Raw genomic sequence first — 22,712 nt, forward strand, 5'->3', positions numbered from 1 at the left:
ATTTTATTGTGAAATTTGAATCTTTTTGCTTCTAAAGACACAATATCAAAAGACAATATAAGACTTTCTAGTTATTGTATTCGGCTTCTTATTTGCATGTCTACTGAATCAAAACAAGGAACAAAGCTTGAACTAGCTGGATAGACTCCATTTCCCATTGTGTAAGGATGGAATACCATTTTCCAGAGCTGGTCATCTATGGTGTCACTGAAGGGTACTACTGGTGTCCACTCTCTAGATACGTTATGCTCTATGGTTTATCAGTGAAAATGCACAGGAAGTGAACCCAGAAGAGGTGGGTTTTGTGTTGGCTGTGATGCAAAATACATCAATGAGATGTAAACCAGTCAGTGTTTAATATGTCACTGCAATATTTGCCCTGCAAGAGACGTTCAGTGGTCAGAACTGCTGTAGAAGGGGATCATCATCCAATTTGCTCAGTATAAACTGCAATCATTACATTTGGTAGGTTTTTTGGTTTGTTTGTTGTTTGGGTTTTTTTTCCTAATCAGGCTTTTATATGTGATTACCCCAGATCCTGAAGCCATCTTTAGCACACAGATGTGGTCATTTTTACTCCAGAACTAGATGGCACAGTCCATCTTGTCCTCCTCCACACTGGCATAAGTCCATAGCTCTTACCGTGCCACCTCCGGCCAATTTCCGTTTGTACCTCAAAAGGAAAGGAGAACGCTGTTTTGTGGTCAAATGTTGCTGGGGAGAAGACCATTGGGAAAGAGGAAAGACAGAAATGGTGGCTAGAGAAGGGTAAAATTTAGACTTCTCAGTCCAAATTAGTTCCTCTGGGCTCCCTTTCTAGCTGATAGAGAAAAGTAGGATCCTTCGGAGAACTTTTCATCTATCTTGTCTCAGCACCCTCATCCATCTGCACTGATGAAAATATCTCAGACTTGGCCTCCCATGTTGAAAAGAGTAAATGAACCCCACTCTTCCTTTCAAGAAGTAAGGACATACTTTATGAGTCCTCCCAGTTCTGTGTTCCTACTTAATGACTATGGGCCCAATCATCAAAGTATATTATTAGAGCTGTCACACACCTAAATAAATGAAAAAAAGTACCACTTCCATTTTTAACTTACTCAGTTTCAATTTCTACCTGGTGGTCCTCAATCCACATTCCTCTGCTGAACTGAGAAGTCTATCAGCACTAAGTAACTTTCTCCCATCGAAGTAGTTAAACTTCGATACCTTTATGCATAGTCAAGTCACCTCAATCTTCCTAGAAATAAAAGAGCTTGAGGTCTCTAACTCTAACACTGTAAAACATTTTGTCCATCACTAGAATATTTTTTCAGCTTTTTTTATATCTTCCCTTTGTTGTTTTTTTTTAAATATCCGTTTGAAGATTTATTCCAGTAATCATCTCACCAACATTGCCTACAGAAACACATTGCTTGCTCTTCCTCAGTTGCTAAGTGATGTTGTCTTGTTTCCACCCATTTCTAGAACAGTATAATTTGCAGCAAATTTCTTAATCAACATTCACCAATTTGTAGATGAGAAATAATATTACTTTGCTATTTAAGATGGTGAGGGAAAAGCTATCAGCAATCATGAGAAGTTTGCCCTCTGTTGTTGACAGCTATGTATGCCATGCATGGGCATGTTCACAGAAACATACAGTGAGTCCAGACTGGCCATTAAAGCCTGCTTTCACATCTGATTCTTATTAGAAATGTGCCTTCCCATTAGTTTAATAGGAAGGAAATTTCTAGACTGAAGTGCTTTTCTTTTTTAGGAGCTTCAGGTAAAAAACAGTAGATTGTTAACATAGTCTTAAACCAAATCCCAGTCATACTATAAAATAGCCATCTCAGCTACCCTGTACTCAGAAAGAAGGGTGAAATTTCAGGGTTTCAACCCATTCTAAAATATGGAGGATAAACTGTTATGTTGCCTCTATAATTCATTTAAAATGTAAACTTATCACATCTAGACTATATAAATAGATCTGGATACTAAGCTAAATGGAATGATTCATGTCCCATCAACAGTAAAATTCTGACTTATATATCCTAAATGGAAAAAACAAATTTATCAACATGAAGAAATACTGGGAAGCTTCATGAGCAAATTAAAAATATTAAAGAATAATATTCCCATATTGGACAATCAGCATAAATTTAATTTCTTTCCAATTTAATCATCGACCTTTAGTAAATGGAGATATCTCTGCATCACTGCAGCAGCTTGTACTTTCAGGTCTGGAACTAGCATGGGTTTTCCAAGCCCTGCTATAATACAAAATTATTCAGAAAGGATAAAAATGTGTGATGGAATAGCAAAGTAGTAAAAGTTCATTTGTCCACTAGATGGCTTCATTCCCATGAAGATAACTGAAATGAAATTCAACTGCATTGATTCCCATGTTAAAGTACAAACCTAAGAAACTAAAAGATTTTGTTATCTGCTTGTATGAAACTGATTATTAGCTCTATATATCTGCAAGTGAAAGCAATATTTTAAAGGATATAGTTTCCTTACCTCTTGGTTCAAGAAACAATAGAGAACTGCTACAATAAACCCCTGAAAAAGGCCAAAAAAAAAAAAAAGGGTTGAGCATTAGCACAGTTTGGAAAAAGCCACTTGCACTATCCGACTTCATGATGGTACTGTGTATGTGAGTTAATGAGTATCACTGTAGGTTGGAGGATTTTTACAAATTGGAAAATTCTTTATGTACCTCCAATAAAGTTGATCAGCCAGATAATCAACTAGTTAGTGGCATTTCACCAAAGTCGGTAACGTGGAATGAATTCACAAGAACAGATGTTATGGAAATTGAAGTTCACCCACATTATGCTTATAAGAATACAGTTTATTCTACAGCCGAACACACTGTGAACTAATGCTTTACTCAGTGTAAATCAGTAAGGAAACATAGACTTCATAAGGAGATCCATGTATGGAGCTCAAACAGCTTTCTAGTCAACTTTGTGTCTTTGGAGTTTATCAGATAAGATGAAATTCTGGCCTATTGAATACTTTTGTTAGGATTCTGAGCTGAGATAAACCCGGGAAAATCCTAGGAGGTCAATGGTCCTATGTGATCAGACACCACCTAAACACCTCATCCTTTTATTCAGTTAATTTATTGCTTACATTGTTAATTAACTCAACGAAAGCCAGGTATGGAGGGTCAGGATTAAGGTGTGCAGGTGCATCAGACAATTGACACAATGGATTAAATCCTCAAGAGGACTAAACCAGACCAACTACTGGATATTTGGTGGTGTTCACAGATGAATGGTGCCATGAAACCATTCAGAGGGAGGTGTGCTCCCTTCTGAGGTGTGGCAGGATTGCCTACCACTGCTTCTTGTAGACCCTGTGATGTGTCACAGGGAAAGGGAGGAAAGCAAAGGGCAGCTGGGTGCTGCCTTGCTCATAACTCAAGTAGTAAAACCACCTGGATGGTACAACAGAGAAGCCCCAGCAGCTGTTATAGTTGGCACCAAGCTCCTTAAGCTGTCCATACCCTATGTGTCAGTTCAGAGCTGTTGGGGACATCCTAAGTACACCAAACACTTTGCCTACCCAGGAGGGAAAAGCAAGTAGCATTCCTCAGGGCAGTGGTCTGTATGGGGCTGATATGTGCATTAGTCACTATTCTGTGTTTATATGCTTCCCTATCAATTTATTCTTTGCCAAAGAATTTGAAAGGGGGCTGGACCTACAGCCTTGATTGCCCCTGGATAATTTAACATCAGCCCAGAGCAGCTTGGTCTCATCAGGAAAAGTAAATGGATTACCACTGGTAGCAAAGAAGGTTTTCCATGTGTGACTTTGACCCACCATCCAATTTACACATGCATCTGAAAGAATTTGCCTTGTATTTAAAAAATCTACAAATATTGTCTATAACCAGATAGGCTGCAGGTCACACCTTCAGATACCATAACTCAGCAAAGAACCATGAACTCTGTGGGGAGATATTAGCTTCAGGCTCCAACGATTTTTTGTGCAATACTAGTTGTCACGCGGACACTAGATTAAATTAGAAAATCTGCTAGGAAGGAATTGAAGCCTCTGCAGTCGTTTTACCTGAAAAGATCCAATACAGAGCTCTAAGTAAAGCCGAACCCCCAAGGTGGTATATTCCGGAAGAAAGTTGAAGACGATATAATGGGTTCCAAATAATGGAATTAGAAGCAGAGTTGACCTTGATAGACGTCTAGCAAAGGACATGAGAAGAGGTAAGATAATATTATTTTCCTGAGTAAAGACTAATGCATGTAATATGCAACAGTAATGAACAGATGTTAAAAAGAGGATCTAAATATCTACACATGAAGTTCATATCTCTTGGGACTACAGTGCTGGGCAGAAAGCATAATGAGAAATTAGCTGGAAAAAGTTTTTTGTTGCTTATTGCCTTATTGGCAGAACCATGTTCATGGCAATACCATTTTCATGGCATTCCTTATGGTGCTTTGACATTCTGTCTTTCTGAATGAGATTGCAGTTCAGGAAAACACAAAGGAGTAGAATACGTTTTGCCTCATCAGAGCCTTTGAAAATTCAACATTTATTTGTAAACAAATATAGAGGAAATAATATGCAGATGATACAAGCTTTTAGTATTAAAATAATTGATTTTTTTTTTTTTATGCCAAACGCTACCTGTACTGAGAAGAGTTATTGAAGTTGATTTGTCTTGGGTCTAGTTTTTTCAGCAAAATTCTGATGATATTGATAAATAGGACAAAATTGACCTGTTAACAATTTGGGGGGAGAAAAAGAAAAGGTTACTTTTGCGTGTAAAACTTTGCAATGAAAACCTGTTGTTCTACTTCAGTTATTATGTAATTTGTGCAGTTTCAATGATAGCAGTGAAAGATTATTTAAAGTCATTCCTATTGGCATCATTCAAGCATCTCAGTAGGTTACATTCCTTCTTAAAGAAATACACTATTTTTGTCAATAGCTTATGTGATTCTTTTTATTTTTTGCAGCTCATATAATTTTGATTCTCTTTTGAGGTGGCTACTGCATTAAATTCTGGCTAATATCTTTAGACATTATTAGTAGAACTCATCTGACATCCTAACTTGTCAAGTGAGTTTTCTTCAACTGCAATTTGGCACAGCTTTACCAAAGTCCGTGAAGCTGCTCAGTTTTCCACAATAAGAATTTCTCCCCATGAATTTTGTATGTGTCCATAAACACCAGCTCTTCATTAGGTGAGGCTGAATGCTTAATTTTGACTAAGAATGTCCACATTTTACAAGAAAGTCAAGTCTTGTTTTACCCACTGGTGATAAATTAAGCAGAAAAATCATCACCGTAATTCCCTGATTCTCTTGACTTCAAACATGGATGTCAGATGGAGGTAGAAGGAAATGTAACATTTTATTGAAACATGGTGAACTATGACCAGAATTCAACTTGAGATTTTTCATGCACACTCTTCGCCTATCTATGCCTTATTTGTATGCATACGCCCTCCAATTAAATTAAGCTTTTAATAGAGGGATTTAAGGTCATCCATTAGTTGCTTTTTCAAACATCGCTTGGGTTTAATGACAAGTGGGAGTAATCATACACAATAATCATTTAAAGTGCATAAGTTTATTCGATAAATGTCAGGCTCAAGAGCTATTATCATTGTTATGACCTATGAACAGAAACCCCTTGCCTTTGAAAGTTTGTATTAAAATTCATTAATTATTCTGGACTGTTAAGCTAAAACTTGGGTTTTCAAATAGTGTAAGGATGGCCTAGCCTCTCACCTGCCATTAATTTCAAGCAAACTGACAATTCTATGAAATCTTTCATCTTTTTGAAGGATGTTTACTTGGGGGGGGGGGGGGGAGGGCAGGCAATTCTCTGCCTCTTTTTAGTTTGCATTGGACATAGGCAGGTTTACAGTAAAAGTTCTACCATTCCTCTTCCTTCTTTCAAACAACATTTAAGCAAACAGTAACCAGATTTTAATTTAAAAGTCTTTTTTCTTCTAATTAATGTTGGCCAACTTAGAAGTACCTACCCCAACAGAAATTATAATAGGTCCTTTGATTAGCCACCAGTATGGAGAGCCCTGATTAACATCCCAGCATCTAAGAAAATAACGGTAAGTTTAGAAAAGTCAAGTATGTAATCACTACAATCAAGACATCACCTAGCAATGTGAAAATATGAAGAGAGATATTTTTGTGGAAATGTAGGTATAGCACAAGTATCCAAATATTTAAACTTTGATCTGAACAGGACATACTCTTTACAGATTATCCTACTCTTTTCAAAAAAAAATAGTGATCTCAATGTGTTAAGTCACAGCCATGGATGTAACAACTCTGACAAAAGACTTAAATAGATGATGCCATGACAGCTACAAAGATACAGCTTTTTTTCTTCAAAGACACTTATTTAAGAAATTAAACATTTTATCTGTGTAAAATAGTGAGCACTCCAGGCTTCAGAAACATCAAAAGGTATTTTGTATCAGAAACTCCTAGAATTTTGTTTTCTTACTTTGTTATATGATTAGAATCTCTTTTTTTTCTTGCAGCACAAATAAATATTTCAGGTTCCTGGGAAGGATCCCCTGCACAATTACAATATCATTGCCATGTTATACTCTAATGGCGATTGTAATCTCCACTCGCTATGTCGGTAGTGGAATGGAAATACAGAACTCCACCAGAGCCACTAATTGATGTAGGGAAAGGTGCATAACATACTAATATAATTTTCCCATGTAATTGAAATTACATAAGCCTCCATCACTATCATTATTTTAAATATGTAACCCAGGAATCTAGAATAATGTAGGAAACAATGACTTACGCTGTGTCTTCAAAGTAGAATTTCGCTAATATCCATATAAGGGTGAAAAGCGTTGGAAAACCTGTTAGACAGTTAAACAAAAACTGTGATTGTCTAATTTCATCAATTAATCCAAATCTTGTCCACTGAAACTCTTCTGAGATGACACAGATCACTCATTTTCAAAATTGGAATTACCCTTTATGGCTTGTTCGTGTAACAGGAATTGCTTTAGACTCATGGTAGAAACCTAAAAGGAAATTTTCTAATACCCATGATGGAATAACACAACTTAAAGCATTGACTTTTTGGTGATTATGTATCACTGTGAAGATATAAAGATATCACGTTGTACATGATACAGTTCTACCTCAGAAGACTGACCTCGCAACCCCTTGCTAACATGAACACAATTCGCATGTGTGATCTCACCTGGAGTCAGCACTTGCATACTGATAACACACTAAAACCCAGTTTCAGTTAGTAAGTGTGCTTTTTGCATGACAAAATATTGGGAAATGAAATTTACCAAATCTTAAAATAATAGTAATACTACCACTTTACACACACGGAATGTGATGCAGCCTACCTTACATCTTCCTAAAAAGGCACTTGAAGTCTCCCTAAAACACAAAAAGTGATTCAGTCTGCTTAGTTGTCAGGCCTACCTCAACTTTTGGTGGCAATATGCTTGGATTGCCTTCTTGAACCGACCAGAAATTCCCTTGGGCAAGTGCATTCACCTCCTACATACCCTCAGGAGTGTGTTCTCTGCTTTTTCCTTTACACAGCAGCTTTATGTGGGAAACCACTTAATTTCTGATTTCTAAGTCACTGCAAAGGTATGAACAATTAGATTTATTGCAGACTATAAGAAAAAGGAGTGGGGTTGTTGCCGTCTCATGCCCGCACTGTTATTGAGTGGATGAAGCTCCTGTATTCACACAATTTCCCAGTGCAAAAGATGGGGTGTAGCAACATCAGGACTACAAAAATTCCTGCTATGCTTCCAGATAGACCCATTCTCAGAAGACGACTATGTAACTATATTCATATTTGAACTGAAGCAAAGTACATCTAACTTAAGTGATTGGTCTAGCTCCTTAGAGGAATCAATGTTTTCAATAGGGAGAAGAAGGTTAAGTGGACTGGCTTTCTCTCTGCGGGTTCCCAAATGCACTTCATTTCCCACTTCTTTCATAGGGACTTCAATGCTGTTTTTAAAAGACTTGATTGCTCCTCACTAGTATGCATATAAAAATAAAATCAAAACAATGCCCAAGTTGGGCACTTCAATTAGGCAGACTAGATTTCCATTTTTACTGGGATGGATAAAGCCTTTTGTAACATTTTACCTTTTAGTAATTTCATGTAAAAGCCTTACTTACCCCAGCCAAAGAGAACAAGCCACCAAAAATATCTTCTTCCATGAGAAAGAGATGAGAGTAGGAGACAGTTTAGGTAAAGAGCCTCTACTAGCAGCCACATGAAGTTTGTCATCATGAAGTAGTGACAGAAAACAACTGAAATCTTGCATTCAGTCTAGGGAACAGGATAGTCATAGTTTTGTCATTACTTGTGCATACATGTGTTTGATTTGCAGAGGTATTAGGCATCTGTAATTCTGGTTGAGATCTACAAAGAAGATCTCACAATTACTTGCACGCTTAAAGGGAAAGCTTCAAATATAATACAGCTTTCTGAATAGAAATGCCTTAACCATCATAACAGCTTGGAATCTCCACTGTATTTTGTATTATATCTGCATGCTAGAGATATAGCTTGGTCTCCCAAATGTGATTTCTCCCACAAATGCACTGCCTTCGGTGTAGCTTATATGAGTAGAGTCAAACGCTTCCTAGCTACTGGACAAAATTACGTTCAAGGACCCATCATATTCCCCTTTCCTACTTAAGCCCAGTTTTAAATTTTTGTGTGGCCATAAGAAATGCAGAAGAATCATCCCTTAAACGTCTGTTTGAAAACAATTGCCATGTTCCCAATATTTGTGTCTGGACCAAAGCTAAGTTAATTGTCTAGTACCTTGTGTGTCTTGTGGTTTATAATTCAGAGCTTCCAGTCCGAACATGAAATCCGACATTTGCAGAATAAACATCTTTTAAATGTTGTGTTATGAGATACTCAGAGATCTGAAGTTTTAGGCTTCAGATTATAGAAGTGTAACAGTGTAATGATACTACTTTTATCTATAGCAAAGTCTATATCTCATTTAGAGTACTACAGGATCACAAATTGATGCATTCAGAATGTAGATATTCTGAGGTGGACACTAACGGAGGCAAAATGTACTGATAAAAGAATTACAGAATTTTCACTACCAGGTTAGATGGGAAAAAAACAAGTAGTAAGAGCAATGAAAAGTGAAACCAGACATAGACGGTATGTAAAAACAACAAGTACCACAGTATCCTGCTTTTCATGTGCTTACTGTAGAGAAGCTGCAATGATCAATGTCTTCGTCTTGGAAAAGGACTGCATCCTTAATGAAAATGGCAATAGCTTTTAATATAAAAGTAAAAAAGAGCTGTACATGGATGTAATTTCTGGGACAGTGAAGCCTCCTGGAAGAAAAGAAGAAATGTGCTTCTGAGGTAATGAACTGACTTGTGTTGGCAGCCATTCAAATATGCAATAAGACCTTCTTTCATCTCAGGTACTTCCAGGCATGTACAGAAAGAACACTTCCATTCACTCAGCTCCCTCTGAAGGCAAGCAGAGCTAGAAACTTTCCTTGTGTAAAGCAATTCACCCACAGACTACATCTTAATCTCCTCCTGTGTTAGGTGGTACCCCGGTGGTGTTTCTGTTCTGTCAAATTCCAGGAATCTCAGTTTTAACTTGTGTTTAGTACACCTGAGACAGGCTTTTGGTTGGCATTATTTTGGAGTCAGAAGAAACCTGCATTTGAAAATGATCTTTACTGATACAATTCTGACTGTGGCTAAACCACTCCCAAGAACAAGCATGCAGAGATGTCCTGGACTAAGTAGGCGGTTTTCTCAATGAACACATTAATGATTTGCCATTTCCATGGCAAGATTTTCTATACACCAAAATGCCATTGGTGAATGCAATTGTGTTAAATCTCTGCGCAGACAGCTTTATCCAGAATTAAGGAATTCTTCCTTAATTTAACAGTTACTATTATGAATTAACTGAATGCAGATAATTGCTTTAAAACAATCTGGCAAATCTACTCTAAATTCTCACATTCAGTTAATTCAGATGGATTTTTTTTGACTGTTATTAAATTAAGACTTTTGGAGGAGTTATACAGCTTCAACTGTATTTTTCATTTGGAGCTGAAGACTTGCGCTAATTAGCAAAGAGACCCATTATAAGCTGAATTCCATCTCAGGGTCACCTAATCTTAAAGCTCATTTAGAGCGTGCAGAATTTTATTACCAAACTCAAATGACAACCCCATTGTTAACTATAACTTTTTCCTCCCTATTGCTAAATCTCTTTATGTCCATTGTTTCTTTCTTTCCCCTTGTTTGGGCTGGTTTGTTCTCCTGAGGTCAGAATGGATATCAATAAACATATCTGTTGACTTCCAGGCATGAGCTAGGAACCAAAAGGTCAAGAAACTTTCCCCAGAGAAACCTGATTCTCACAGCATAATACTAAAACTCTCTTTTGTCCTGCACAAATACAAGAAATAAACAAAGATTAAATCCTACAAGGCAGAAAACATCAAATCTACATTAAAAGAGAAAATGAACAATCAATTTTACTCTACCCTAATTTATACATGAAAACGTCAAATAACTGGATAGTTTGGTAGGAAATAATTTTTTCCAAACATAGGCAAATTCAGAGCCTAACTTTCAGAAGATGTCTATAGATGTAAATATTTCAATATTAATTTATACAATGCCATAGGAACATTGATTCAGAATCAATTTCTTTGCTTATATTCTTCTCTATAATATAAAATTTACCGAGCTCATACAAGGCAAACACACATAGTTTTTCAAAAATTATCTTCATTCCAGCTAAAGCAAGCAAATAAATCTATTGGTTATTTAGGGTCAAAGTGAGCTGGTGACTTTTGCCAAAGACAGTCAAGGTTTAATTGCCACTTCTTATTTCTGGCTTTATCTGTTCACTTTTCATTTCTACACTTAATTTAATATTATTACACCAGTATAACCTGAAATTTTTATTTTATTATTCTAGATATCTAGCTATATTACTTTGTTATTTCTAATATTGTCTTATACAGACATACTGAGTAACTAAGATACTGAGAACTATTAAAAGGATCGAGGTTAGAGAATAACTTTACATACCTGAATGCAATAAGAACTATCACGGCAATAATGAGTGAAGTGATAGATACACTGTATCCTATAGTGTAGATAATTTTTATAGTAGAAAAGTAGGATTGCTATAAAAGAAGAGAATTATTTGTCACACAACTCGCAGCCAAATGACAGCTGTTTTACTGATTCTGGCAGTTTTGCTTTGTTTGGTGCTTCCAATCTGTTCCCATCCCTGACTGCCTTTTTTTCCCCCTTTTAATCCCACGGTGAAATTCAACTGAAATCAATCGTTACTTTTCTTTTGTGAAGACCCATTCCATAGCTACATGGATACAGCCCAGTTTGATAAAGAAACAGGTATTGATCAGGATGGTTTCCAGCTCATTCATATACCCATAAAAAAACAAGCCAGTCTTTCACAAAAGCATTGTAAAAACTTTTACGCATTTTTCTAAGCACTGCATTTTATACCATGTTTTCTCCACAGCACCTGCCAGTTGGCTGAATGATGAATACAGAATTCTGTCAGCCTTTCCTTATGTTTCTCTACTCTCCTTCGCTCTGCTTCCTTACTAACAATTTTGCCATCTATTCTTCCTTGCCATTTTTATTATATTGTGGGGTTGTTTTTTTTCTTCCTGGGTTTGTTTTTTTCCTCTTGTTTCTTGCTGCCAAACTCAATTCTTAATCAGAATGTCAATCAAAATCCATTTCAATTTATATGGCACCTCCATCTGACGTGATCTCTGAGTGAGATAAGCTGACTTCAACTATCATGCGTGAAATCAGGAAATAGAACAAATAAGCTCTAGGCTGCGAATCTTTCCCTTCAATCTAACATGGTATCTCGCTTGGGTCCCACTTCAATGTTTCTATAGCCTAAAATCTACGCAGCTATGCAGTGCATTGCTACAGTTGACTGTGAGGAAGGGCAGATGCTTCTTTTAAGCCTTAAGTATAACTTAAGACATTATAAGGCTGACATCGGGTAGGATTTATTTCGTTTATTTTAGGTGCTTAAAAATTAGCTGCCTAAGTATGAGCAACTGAGTCTATAGTAAAACAAGCAGTGTGAGAGTATGGCCACAAGATTGTACTATTTAATTATTAATACAATCTTGTTTCTTTTTATTCTATTTCTTTTCTAGTCAATGAAGGGAAATAAGCACCCTCAGAAGGCAATTCAACTCACTGTACGATGAGAATTTACCGCTTTCTGTCAGCAACAAAGAGGATCTATCGCTCCACCTGCCCTAACAACTGGTGCAGGTCAATAGGTCTGGTTTAGTAGAGCAAAACCTTTGGTACTGAGGACCCTAGGACTCTGTGTCCATGGAATCATGGAATTGTTTAGGTTGTAAAAGACCTTTAAGATCATCAAGTCCAGCCTTTAATGTAGCACTGCCAAATTACCACTAAACCATGTCCCTCAGCACTACATCTACATGTCTTTTAAACACCTTTAGGGGTGGTGACTCAAGCACTTCCCTGGGGAGCCTGTTCCAATGCTTGACAACACTTTCAGTGAAGAAATTTTTCCTAATATCCACTCTAACCCTCCCCCAGTATAACTTGAGGCTGTTTCCTCTTGTCCTATCACTTGTTGCTTGGGAGAAGAGACTGACCCCCACCTGGCTACAACCTCCTTTCAAGTAGTTGTAGCAAGTGATAAAGTCTCCATGTTGTGTGCATTTTTCACCAGCCATAGTCTAGTCCCGAAGGGGGAACTTTGATTATTGGTCAGAGCACACCAGGTGCACCCTGCATTTGTCTCCCGGGTTAGTTTCAACCACAGGAAGCCAGATCATCCTTTCTGAGAGCACTCCTCAGCGTAAATGCAGTAAGTGGGGATAACCAAGAGATTCCCTTGAAAAGCTCACGCCTGATCCTGAGCAACACGCTAATATAGATCCACTGTGTAGTGATTAGCTTAAACCTATACAATAATTGAAGTTAAATGAAGTGGAAGCCACACATAGTGGCCCTTTCTGGCTGGTGGATGAACTGCAATTACCCGTGTACCTGACTATGCACAATCCCAGGCAGAGCTCAGAGGAATCCCTCAGAGCTACAAAGATAGCCAGTAAGTCTGGAACGTACCAAAGCTGTGCTATGCTGACCTCAGTTGGCAACCTCCACTTGCAAATCAGAGATGAAAACCACAGAAAATAATCAAATCCTTAAGTGGTTAAACCTACAACTGAGGAGTTTACCTTGAGGTAAAATGTGGGTTACTACTAAAAAAATCCATAGATTAATTTATTTTTTTTCTTTTTTTTTTTTTTTTTTACATCAGAAATGTAAGGAAGCCATAAAAGAAGAAGGGTTGAATTTCAATGTAGGTGTTTATTTATGGAGCGCAGCAGTTCCTGCGGCTCAAAGGCTGGAAAGGAATTTTGAGTTAAACAGTGTGATAGTAGTCAGTCCAAAAAAGTAGTGGGAAGACGAGAGAAATCTCCCTGTGATGATATAAACTAAATTCTCTCCAGCAAGTTGAATGGATTTCATCAAATACAGTGTAAATGTTATTTTTGTTGTCTGCATAGTGTACAGAAAAGGATAGCATTCACCTGACTTGTACAAATAAAGACAAAAGTGCAGCTTGTACAGAGGAAGGGTAGAGATCTAGAGTTAAACTAGGCAACTAATTTTTAGTCACTTGAAGTTATTTTTTTCTCTGGAAGAGGAGTTACAGGAAGCAAAGCACATCTATGCAATATGTTTGTATCCTTGTTAGAGCTCAAGCACCATGTTTTCCCTGTACATGTAACCTCTAAATATCACCAATTGTGCAAATCTATCTGAAGCAATATGTCAAATTCTGATCTGCATTACAGAGATGTAGATTTTGAAAGGTTTTGGGTTGTTTTTTTTTTCCTTTTTGAATTAGATATTTTATGCTAGGCAGGATGAGAAACCAGAAACCCTTCTCGTCCTTAGATATTGCTGAGTTTGGAATAGTGGTGTTATAACAGCACAGGTGCTGTACTGATATTGTGATGCCACAAAATCATCTTGCTGAAAGATATTATTGAAATATCTTAATTCATATTTTATGAACACTTTGGAATATAACTCTAGCTGTTATATCATATTGTTTATGATTGCATGGAGTTTGCCACTGGCTTTATTTTTATTACACTCTTATACCTGAATAATAAAACATCCTTGGTAATCCTCCAAAATAAGTGACTAGAGTAAAATTTGAATCATATTCCATACTTAGTAAGAAATCTGAGCTTCAGCTGAGTTTCCCTCCCCAGTGATCCGCAGGAATAGAAAGGAATCCTATAACGTCAGCACACCACTCATATATTTATTTAATTAAACTTACTTCTTCAAGCGGAATCTCATCTTCTACTGGACAAGCAATATCATAGGGAGGGAATGTATCAGACCAGCCTTTCTTTGTGCAGTTCCTTTTCACTATCCCAGCTGAAACAGAAACATATTTTTTTCCAATGAAGAGCCACATAACAGAAAATAAAAACCAGGAGAAGATCTCTTGCTGGTATGAAGGCCATACCAGGAGAAGTTGTTCATCTCCATTAACATCTGACAGAGTTGAGAGGACATTTTGCATGTGTACATTCAGGTAGTCAGATACAAAACTTTTCACTTTACCTGGAGGCAAACAATGGGAAAAAGTGAGAGAACCTAGGTGACAGAGGTAGAGGTGGGAAGGAATAAGGAAGGTAGGGAAAGTAAGGAGTGGGAAGGACAAGGAAATACATTGAAGAAGACTGGGAAGTACAGCTCCATCAGACTTCTGCCTTGTTCAGTGGCTCACCCCTCTAATGAATTCCTTCTGACTCCCACCTTCCTTGGGGCTTACTCTTTCTTTGCAGATCTGAGGCTGGAATAAGCAGTTTGTTCTAGGAGGATAGCACATTTCCATAAAAAGATTTCTGAGTAAGATGAAGGATAAGTAAGAGAATCCCAGGTCAGGAAATGAATCTGCACAGATGAAAGGGATTTTCCTTATCCCTCATTTATAACTAGCATGTGTTGGGTGAGGCAGAGGTTGGGCTCTGTAGTTTCTTTTTCTTGTGGAACTGGCAAATCTATGTCTTTCCTGGAAAACCATTTCCTCCTCATGGGCTTGCAGTTTGTTCCTAGCCATGTTTACCCAGGGAGTAAGCACTCATAAAGGCATTGGTTTGCACAGTCTTGCGTTTGACCCAACACATGCTACTTCCATGACAAAATTCTGCTTTGAATCTCCAACCTTGGTTTTAAAGAACAGTCACATTATTCATTCCTCTGCCTTTCATTTCATCCCACACTAATCAGAGCATAAATCTCATAGAGACCCATGCTTAAGTTCTGATCTAGATAATCCTCATACGAGCTCGGTAGGAAACTCACGCAATGAGCTGATCCCAAAGCCGATGGAAACCGATGGAAATCACTCTATTGATTTCAGTGTTCTTTGGCTCTGGGCCTCATCATAGACAATGGGATCATATCCAGTTATGGATAATGCTTAAAATATGAGAAGAACTGCTAAGGTCCCACAGATCCTATTGAAATATTTGCAGCTATGCTCTGATCCAACTAGAGAGTAGGAACTTACAATGTCCTATCTTCACCCCCCATTTTTAGAAATGCTCTTGCCAGGCATGAAATGCAGCAATAGGAGTACAACCATGATAGCACATCACCTGGCTCCTTCATGAATTGAAAGAGGATGTTTGGGCATGGTAAGGCAAGAGTCTCTCCAGCATCTGCCTCTGGCCAGCACAGTAATTTGTCCCAAGTTCTCTTGCAACCTCAGACAGAAAGTGAAATATATTTTTAAACATAATTATATTTGAGCAACACAGAAAATAATTAAATAATCTTTCAAAACTTTGATCCTCCACCCTTTACTTACCTTATAAAAATAATTTAGCCACAATTTTTATTCTATTGTGAGAAATAAATACCTCTAGAGGACTATTTAATCTGCTTTAGTTAGACCCTCTGTGTTAGACTGGGGTGGGTTTTCAGACATATGCAATAAATGAAAATGTATTGTGGAAATGGGAGAGACTTTTTCATCCATCAAACATGGATACCTGGTGGTGTTGCATTTCCACGCTCTTCTGGGACCTCCAGACATTCAGCCTCCTTTTTCTTCAGCTCTGTCATAAAATCACATTCTGGGTGGACATTCCCAGCAATCTACACGGAGAGGAGTTTCATGTAATTAGTAAGAAGAGGTTGGGTAGGATCTTATGAGCCATTAAGTCCAGACCCACTGTTGCAACACAGCTGTGTTAAGGACATAAAATACTACCTTCAGGTTTAGCAGTCGAAGAGAGCCACTGTCTCTGCAGAAATTGCAATGCTTTGCTCAGAACCCACCTGAGCTCTGCCAAAGGCAGTTGAGCTGTGCGACTTTACATCAAAGCAAATCCTTAGGCAGAGTAGCTGTCGGAGGTTGGTAGTGATAGCTCTATACTGGAAAGTTTATAAGATTTCTCTGGCTATGTTCATAAGGAAAAACATCTTTGCTAGGGCCTGGATTTGAGTGCAGGACTCATTTGTATCTTGATAAATCTGGGCCCAGGGAGACAGAGTGCACTTGGACAGGATCCTTTTCTTGACAGTGAAGGGCCCAGCACTGCAGGTATTACTGCACAGCCCACCTCTCCTCCACATAGACATGCCTCTGCCAACCTCCAAAGAAACATTTTAAAACCACATACAATTACTGTAAAATTGCCTTTTGAAAGAGCTCTTCACTTCAAAAGATATTAATCTGTTGTCTCCCTTCTGCCATCTGCCTTTCTTTACACAAGGTGGGAGGCAAAACTCCTTTCTTTGGAAAAAAAAAAAACTGCATCAGAGCGTTTGTTGGTTTGGTATGCTGATGCAGAGAAAAAAATTGGCACCCAGTGTTTTAAGAGCAGGAACCTTTTGATTGCCTTAGTCCTTATGTAGACTTGTGCTTAGGTGGACACCACAAGAGAATTACAAGGGATCCAGAGTACCTCGGCCACCAAAGGACAAAGCCTGCAGGAGGCTGTTACACACCATGACTGCTGTGGGTGTACCCACTGTGAAGAAGCACACACGGCTACTTGTCACGAAGAAAACAATATGTGCCTTGTCCAACCATAGCCATTGTCCCCAGGCCCAGAAAGCCAGTTGTCATCAGAAGCACTCTTGTCTTAGCTCTGTACCCTGGCTACTGGTGCCAGCATGCTCTGTATGTGTGAATATAGATATAAAGACACAGATACACACAACAGAAAACAAACTCAGGATGAGACTTGCATGGTGAACAGGTGTCTGGCATATGGCTCAGTTTTGTTCCACCCGGGGAATATTAATATTCAGGGAATTTGGAAAATAAATAGCTGGCTTTCAGTTCATTCAGAGGGCAGATCGTATCAGTTCCAATAAGCTGGTGTTTCCCCTCCGTGTTAATGTCCATATCTCATGTTGGTCTGCAGAGCATTTGAACTGCATATTGACTAACAATTTGAGGCTCCCAGACTGCTGGAGGATACCAGATTAATTGCACAGCCTTTGCTCTTCTGGCATTTGGACCCTGGCAGTTGAAAATGGCACATATCTGCATGTATATGCTTCAGGGAGTTGGTCTGCTTCCCATTTGCTGCACTTTTAGGAGGATGTAGTTTTCTTGCCAGACTGACAGGCAGTAGTGCCATGGATCAGTTTAAGGCAGCAATGAAAAGGAGGTCCCATACTCAAGGCTGACTGAAGTTTGGTGCACGTGAGTGGGTAACTATGAATAATGGATGGATCAGAGACCAGCCATTGCCTTAGCCCCAGGAGGTGAAGATCTGATGTGTAGGATGCCTCAGTGATGTCAGCCCTGATCATTAAAGACAGGTCTAGGGAGACCCTCAAGTCCACTAAGATATGCAATGGTAGGCAGGATGACAGAAAATTGGCATCTGTTTTGCATATCTTTACTCATTTGACATCTCTTGCCAACATATATTCTTCACCCATTATACTCACCCTGGACAAAGTAATCTGCTGAAAATCTCATTAACCATCATGTATGGCAGCTATTGCAAAAAGTAGTTTTATTAGTCATTAGAAAAAACAGTCATCCCATTTATGAAAAACTATTTTACAACATTCTCTTGGTTGGGTGAACTGTGCCCAGAAAAACCTCAGTAGGCAGGAAATGTACCCATTTGCACAGTCCTAAATTATTTTTCCTGGCAAAAAAATGACTAGATTTTGCCTGTGAAAACTGGTTTTGCTCACTGAAATGTTCATGGCAAGAACAAAGCTTGTTTGGCTCATTCACCAGTCCAGGAAACCTTTTTTTTTCTTTTTATTTTGAAGTCTCCAGACTTGTGAGAACACTTTGCCACATGCATCTCAAATAAAAAGGTGAGGCTGATCAAGTGCCAGGTATTTAAATTGTTACCAAGAAGACCTGACCTTAAGAGATGCCCTCACAGTTTATACTCAAGTTAGTGCTAACCACTGCTTGAATAAACACTGAGTGCAAGACCTGCTATGACAGAATCTCAAAATAAACTAAAAAGATTTATTCCACTCCTAGGCTCTGTTCTAGATATATCCACCCCCTAGAGCATTTGACTATCTCTAGAAGACACTTTCAGAACTGCTCCGAATACTATTCCCAAATAAGGTGTAGAAACAGGTACCCAACTACTCTGAAAACATCTATAGACTTGTTTAATCTCATTTTTTACTGCCTTTCCTTCTGTCCACTTCTGGAAGCATCAAATAATGGGACAGAGGTATGAGCCGTTCTTTAAGACAAGAAAAAATATCTGTGTACGTGATTCTTCTCCCTTTGTGTTTACATCTACAGAGACATTGTTATCTGACCAAGTCATCTTAGGTTCCTTTCATGAGCCTAACAGAGAAAGGCTAGCATTTTTGTGCATAAATTAATTGAATTATTTTTTACATTTACTTTTGGATGGAACGAGCTATGGTTGAGACTCAGTTTACTAGGAATCCCCTGCCTATTAAATCCATGGTTACTTTCTAAATTTGGGCTTCAGCTCTGAGTCAGATGAATCCTACTAACTACAGCTGCTGCCATTATGTAGGCTTGTGTGCAGATCGTTACAGCAGAGCTGTTTTGCCTGATAGCTCAGCTTGATAATAAGTGTTTCTGGTTTGTAGGATCCCTAAAGAAATGAAACTCCATAAAATCTTCTAGTGTGCCACTTTGCTAATTCACTTGTCTTAGGATCCTCCCTACAGAAACTCCCTGTGTAGCTCGCAGATCACAGAATGGCAGGAAACTCTGGGGATCATCTAATACAACTTCCCTGCTCAACACAGGGTCAAGCAGAGCAGGTTCCTCAGGGCTGCATCCTGTTGGGTTTTGAGTATCAACAAGGATGGGGACTCCACAGACTCTCTGGGCAGATTCTTCCAGTTTTGGGCTACCCTCACAGTAAAGAGTGGGGTTTTTGTCTGCAAATGGAATTTTCTGTATTTCGGTTTGTAGTCATTGCCTCTTGCCTCTTCATTGCATAGCCGTAACAGAGGGCCAGTCAGATTACCTAGGCACTGAGTTGTCCTCAGGAGAGAAGTCTCTCTCCATGGACTAGAGGGAAAGCCCTAGACAACTAGGTCTTACTTTAGGCTCCTCAGCAAAATGTTTAATATTATGGTGGATGAATGTGGGCTCTTCCACCACAGGCAACACCCTTTGTGTTGTGTACAAGAGGCAAAATAGGAATCCAAACTTGTTTCTTTTTCTGAATTCTGGTGATTAGGAAACCCAAAACACAGGTTCTATCACTTTTCATGGTTGTTTACACCCATGAAGATGGACAGATGTAAAGAACTTCTTCCCTGAGAGGCACTTATATAGTAGGTGAGATCTGCAGGCATGCCTGTTCTGCAGACCTTGCTGTGTAGCTATACCATTTCACAAAGCTGAGCAGAACATAGGTGTCTCCTTTTAAAACTGTGCTGTCACCAGTTGAATTGCTCACATTTTTAAGAGTCTGTTGGTTAAAATAGTCATGTGGAGTGCAGCAAATCTAGTTGGAATTCCCTGCCAAACCTGAGAAACTTCCAGTTTTTGTTTCTATTTCTGAAGGGAACCAGTACCCCAATAAGGTTTGTTTAGGGAGAAGGTTCCTAATCACACGGCGTGAAACCATTCTGCATCTGCACATAAAACTTTCAAGTAAAAAATGGGATGTGACTGATGAATTTTGGTAAATGCTGCAGAACTTGGAAGAGGAGGAAGCAGAAAGAGAAAAGAACAGATGGACAGCAGTTTTGGAATGCAACTTCCAAAGCCCCTGCCATTCTAAAGATATCAATTTTGGATCAGTCTTTTAACTGATTCTGTGATAGTTACTGTTTGGCATTACTGATGGGCCTACACAGGGTCTCTTAGTAGGCCCTGATTTATCAACAGATTTGTATTCCTTGAACATCCATAACGATTCACTAAGGCAGAGCGCATTGGACAGCAAACTCACTGGACACTAGGTACCTTTTAAGGGCCTTGACATGTGGCAGTCAGATACACCTTCGTGATGCTTCCACTACCATAAGGCAAAATAAACGAATAACAGCTTAGCCCCATGCTGAGCTGCTAAACTACAAATGAAATAAACACTGACATGTTCCGAATAGCATATGAATTTGCAGTTGCTATATCCATCAGTTAATGTATTAAATGGAGCTGTGTGCTAGCACAACCAGCAAAAATCAAGAGAATCTTCACCCCTATCAGAGGTCCCCTGCTGAAAGTCTTGTTAATGTGATAAAAGTAACAAAAAAAAAAAAATAATAAAAAAAACCCAACAAAGTAAAACCCTCTTACAGATAAGGCTCTAAAGAGGGACATGAAATGCACACATAAGAAAGTAAAATTCTATTTTTTTCCTTATTGTCAATGTTTTCATAGCGTCGTGCAAAATTTGCTGCTTAAATGATGCTTTTCCCATTTTCTCTCATATACATCGGAACAGCTCAATATTGGAATTCTTTTCACGTTACAGTGGGCACCATACAAGCAATGACAGCAAAAAAATCCCCGTTTATGGAAGCTGAGAGTCAGCATTTAAAACCTCTCCAAAAGTTGAGTTCAGCTCTTCTAGGGAAACCATACTATCAAGTTACAACAACAATGAAAACAGATGGCTGATTTTCCACCATTTTCTGCTCAAATAAGAGTTGTTTGCCTATCTTCTATTATAATAAAACATGCAACACATGCTACGAGATTTTTACTATACCCTCACACATAAACTTGGTTTTGTTTAGTGCATAATCCTATTATAACCAATCCAAGTTTATAGAAGAAAATACCTTTTCTCTTTGATAAATGGGACAGATTCTTACAAGACCTTCAGTGATATTATTAACTATTAGCACTGATATTCTAGTTATGAGCAATCATACTTATCTGCTTATGCTACAGGGAAGTGGAGTTTGTCACATAGATGATACAAAAGCTTCACATCAGTAAAAGGTCTTTTCAGTCATATCACAGTATTTCTCTTGACCCACAAAAACCAAGCTGCTATGTCTCCCATCATGAAATGTTCTTCAGAGAAGGCATTCCAAGGGAAGAGAAAAGGATATAGATGAAAGAAGACAAAAGGAAGATGCTGAAAATGTAATTACTCTCAAAAGCAAAGAAAATATCCTTCCCCCACTTTTCACAGAGCTTTCCTGATATCAATGAGCTCCTGAATGCTGGTTTACTGATCATCGTCCAAAGCAAAATATCAGCAAGACCCCTAGGCTTTTTAACTCATTTGGATACTTCTAATTTTCCCGTAAGCATCCCTGCTGGTTTGATTCATTTTTTACTTGTAGCATCTCAGCTGCTGACATATTAAATAACATTAATGCTACCAACAAGGCAGAGGAAATTTTAACCCATAAGACTGCATAATCTGAAATTTAAGAAAACTCTGCCAGAACTCAGCCGCTCTGATGTAACAGCTCTCCTCCAGTTTCTTCTTCTTTGTTACTGTCTTTTAAAGGCTACACACAAAAAAAGAAGGCTTCTGCTAATTATGTTGTTTCTCCTTAGTGAGTGTGTGGTAAGAAAACAGTGAAATGCATTGATATATAGATCCTACAAAATGCGTCCCTTCTGCCGCTGTTCACACTTTTCATAACATCTTCCCTTGTTTAACTGGAATCCAAAGCAAATAAAGAGAAAAGACTCAAGCAAAAAGTAAAGCTCTATCTGACCATCTGCTCCAGGAAGAAAATGAACAATTATTAAAAAACAATTAATTAAAAGCTTTTTTTTTTATGCAATTACTTACAAGCACTGCTAGACTCAGGATGTACAGAGCACAGTGGTATAAAGCACTAGAGTTCATGTTCCAAAGCAAGACTCAGACTTCACTTCTTTAGCTTTTCTTAGCATCTTCCACCAGCTTTTTTACTTCCCTTTCTCCTATCAGTTGCTGATTTGAAGCATTTATCTTTTTTCACAGAAGTGACGTCACAGTACAGTGAAGTAGGCAATAAATATTAACAACTCTCTAAGCTGCTTTTAACCTGCTTTCCACCTTTTTGACTTTCTGCATGCTCAAAGATTGTAATGGATGAATTAAGTGAGTGTTCCCAAGATCAGGGGAATCCTGTACCTCCTGGCAAGACTCCTATTTCTTTCTTTGTAAGACAAAATCA

General features: G+C 38.3%; 1 protein-coding gene across 1 annotated transcript; it reads right to left on the reverse strand.

Annotated features, from left to right (window-relative positions):
- Nucleotides 1-550: 550 nt before the first annotated feature.
- On the reverse strand, nucleotides 551-22,399 carry GHRHR (growth hormone releasing hormone receptor). The gene is made up of 13 exons (XM_063323850.1): nucleotides 22,343-22,399; nucleotides 16,139-16,244; nucleotides 15,743-15,850; nucleotides 14,413-14,513; nucleotides 11,106-11,203; nucleotides 9,239-9,371; nucleotides 8,178-8,331; nucleotides 6,811-6,871; nucleotides 6,011-6,080; nucleotides 4,645-4,736; nucleotides 4,066-4,195; nucleotides 2,506-2,547; nucleotides 551-673 (listed from the first exon to the last, which is right to left on the reverse strand). Exons 1-13 carry the CDS (start codon nucleotides 22,397-22,399, stop codon nucleotides 551-553), a joined length of 1,275 nt encoding a protein of 424 aa, XP_063179920.1.
- Between the last annotated feature and the right edge of the window lie 313 nt (nucleotides 22,400-22,712).

This window comes from Chroicocephalus ridibundus, chromosome 2 (assembly GCF_963924245.1).
Source record: "Chroicocephalus ridibundus chromosome 2, bChrRid1.1, whole genome shotgun sequence".
Taxonomy (NCBI): Eukaryota; Metazoa; Chordata; class Aves; order Charadriiformes; family Laridae; genus Chroicocephalus; species Chroicocephalus ridibundus.

Excerpts from the sequence above, each read along its gene's own strand:
- GHRHR (XM_063323850.1), bottom strand. The coding sequence starts at position 22,399 with ATGAACTCTAGTGCTTTATACCACTGTGCTCTGTACATCCTGAGTCTA. Across the intron at positions 15,851-16,138 it reads TGGAAATGCAACACCACCAG|GTTGCAAGAGAACTTGGGAC; the intron begins GTATCCATGTTT and ends TTTCTGTCTGAG. Across the intron at positions 4,737-6,010 it reads CTATTATAATTTCTGTTGGG|GTCAATTTTGTCCTATTTAT; the intron begins GTAGGTACTTCT and ends AATTGTTAACAG.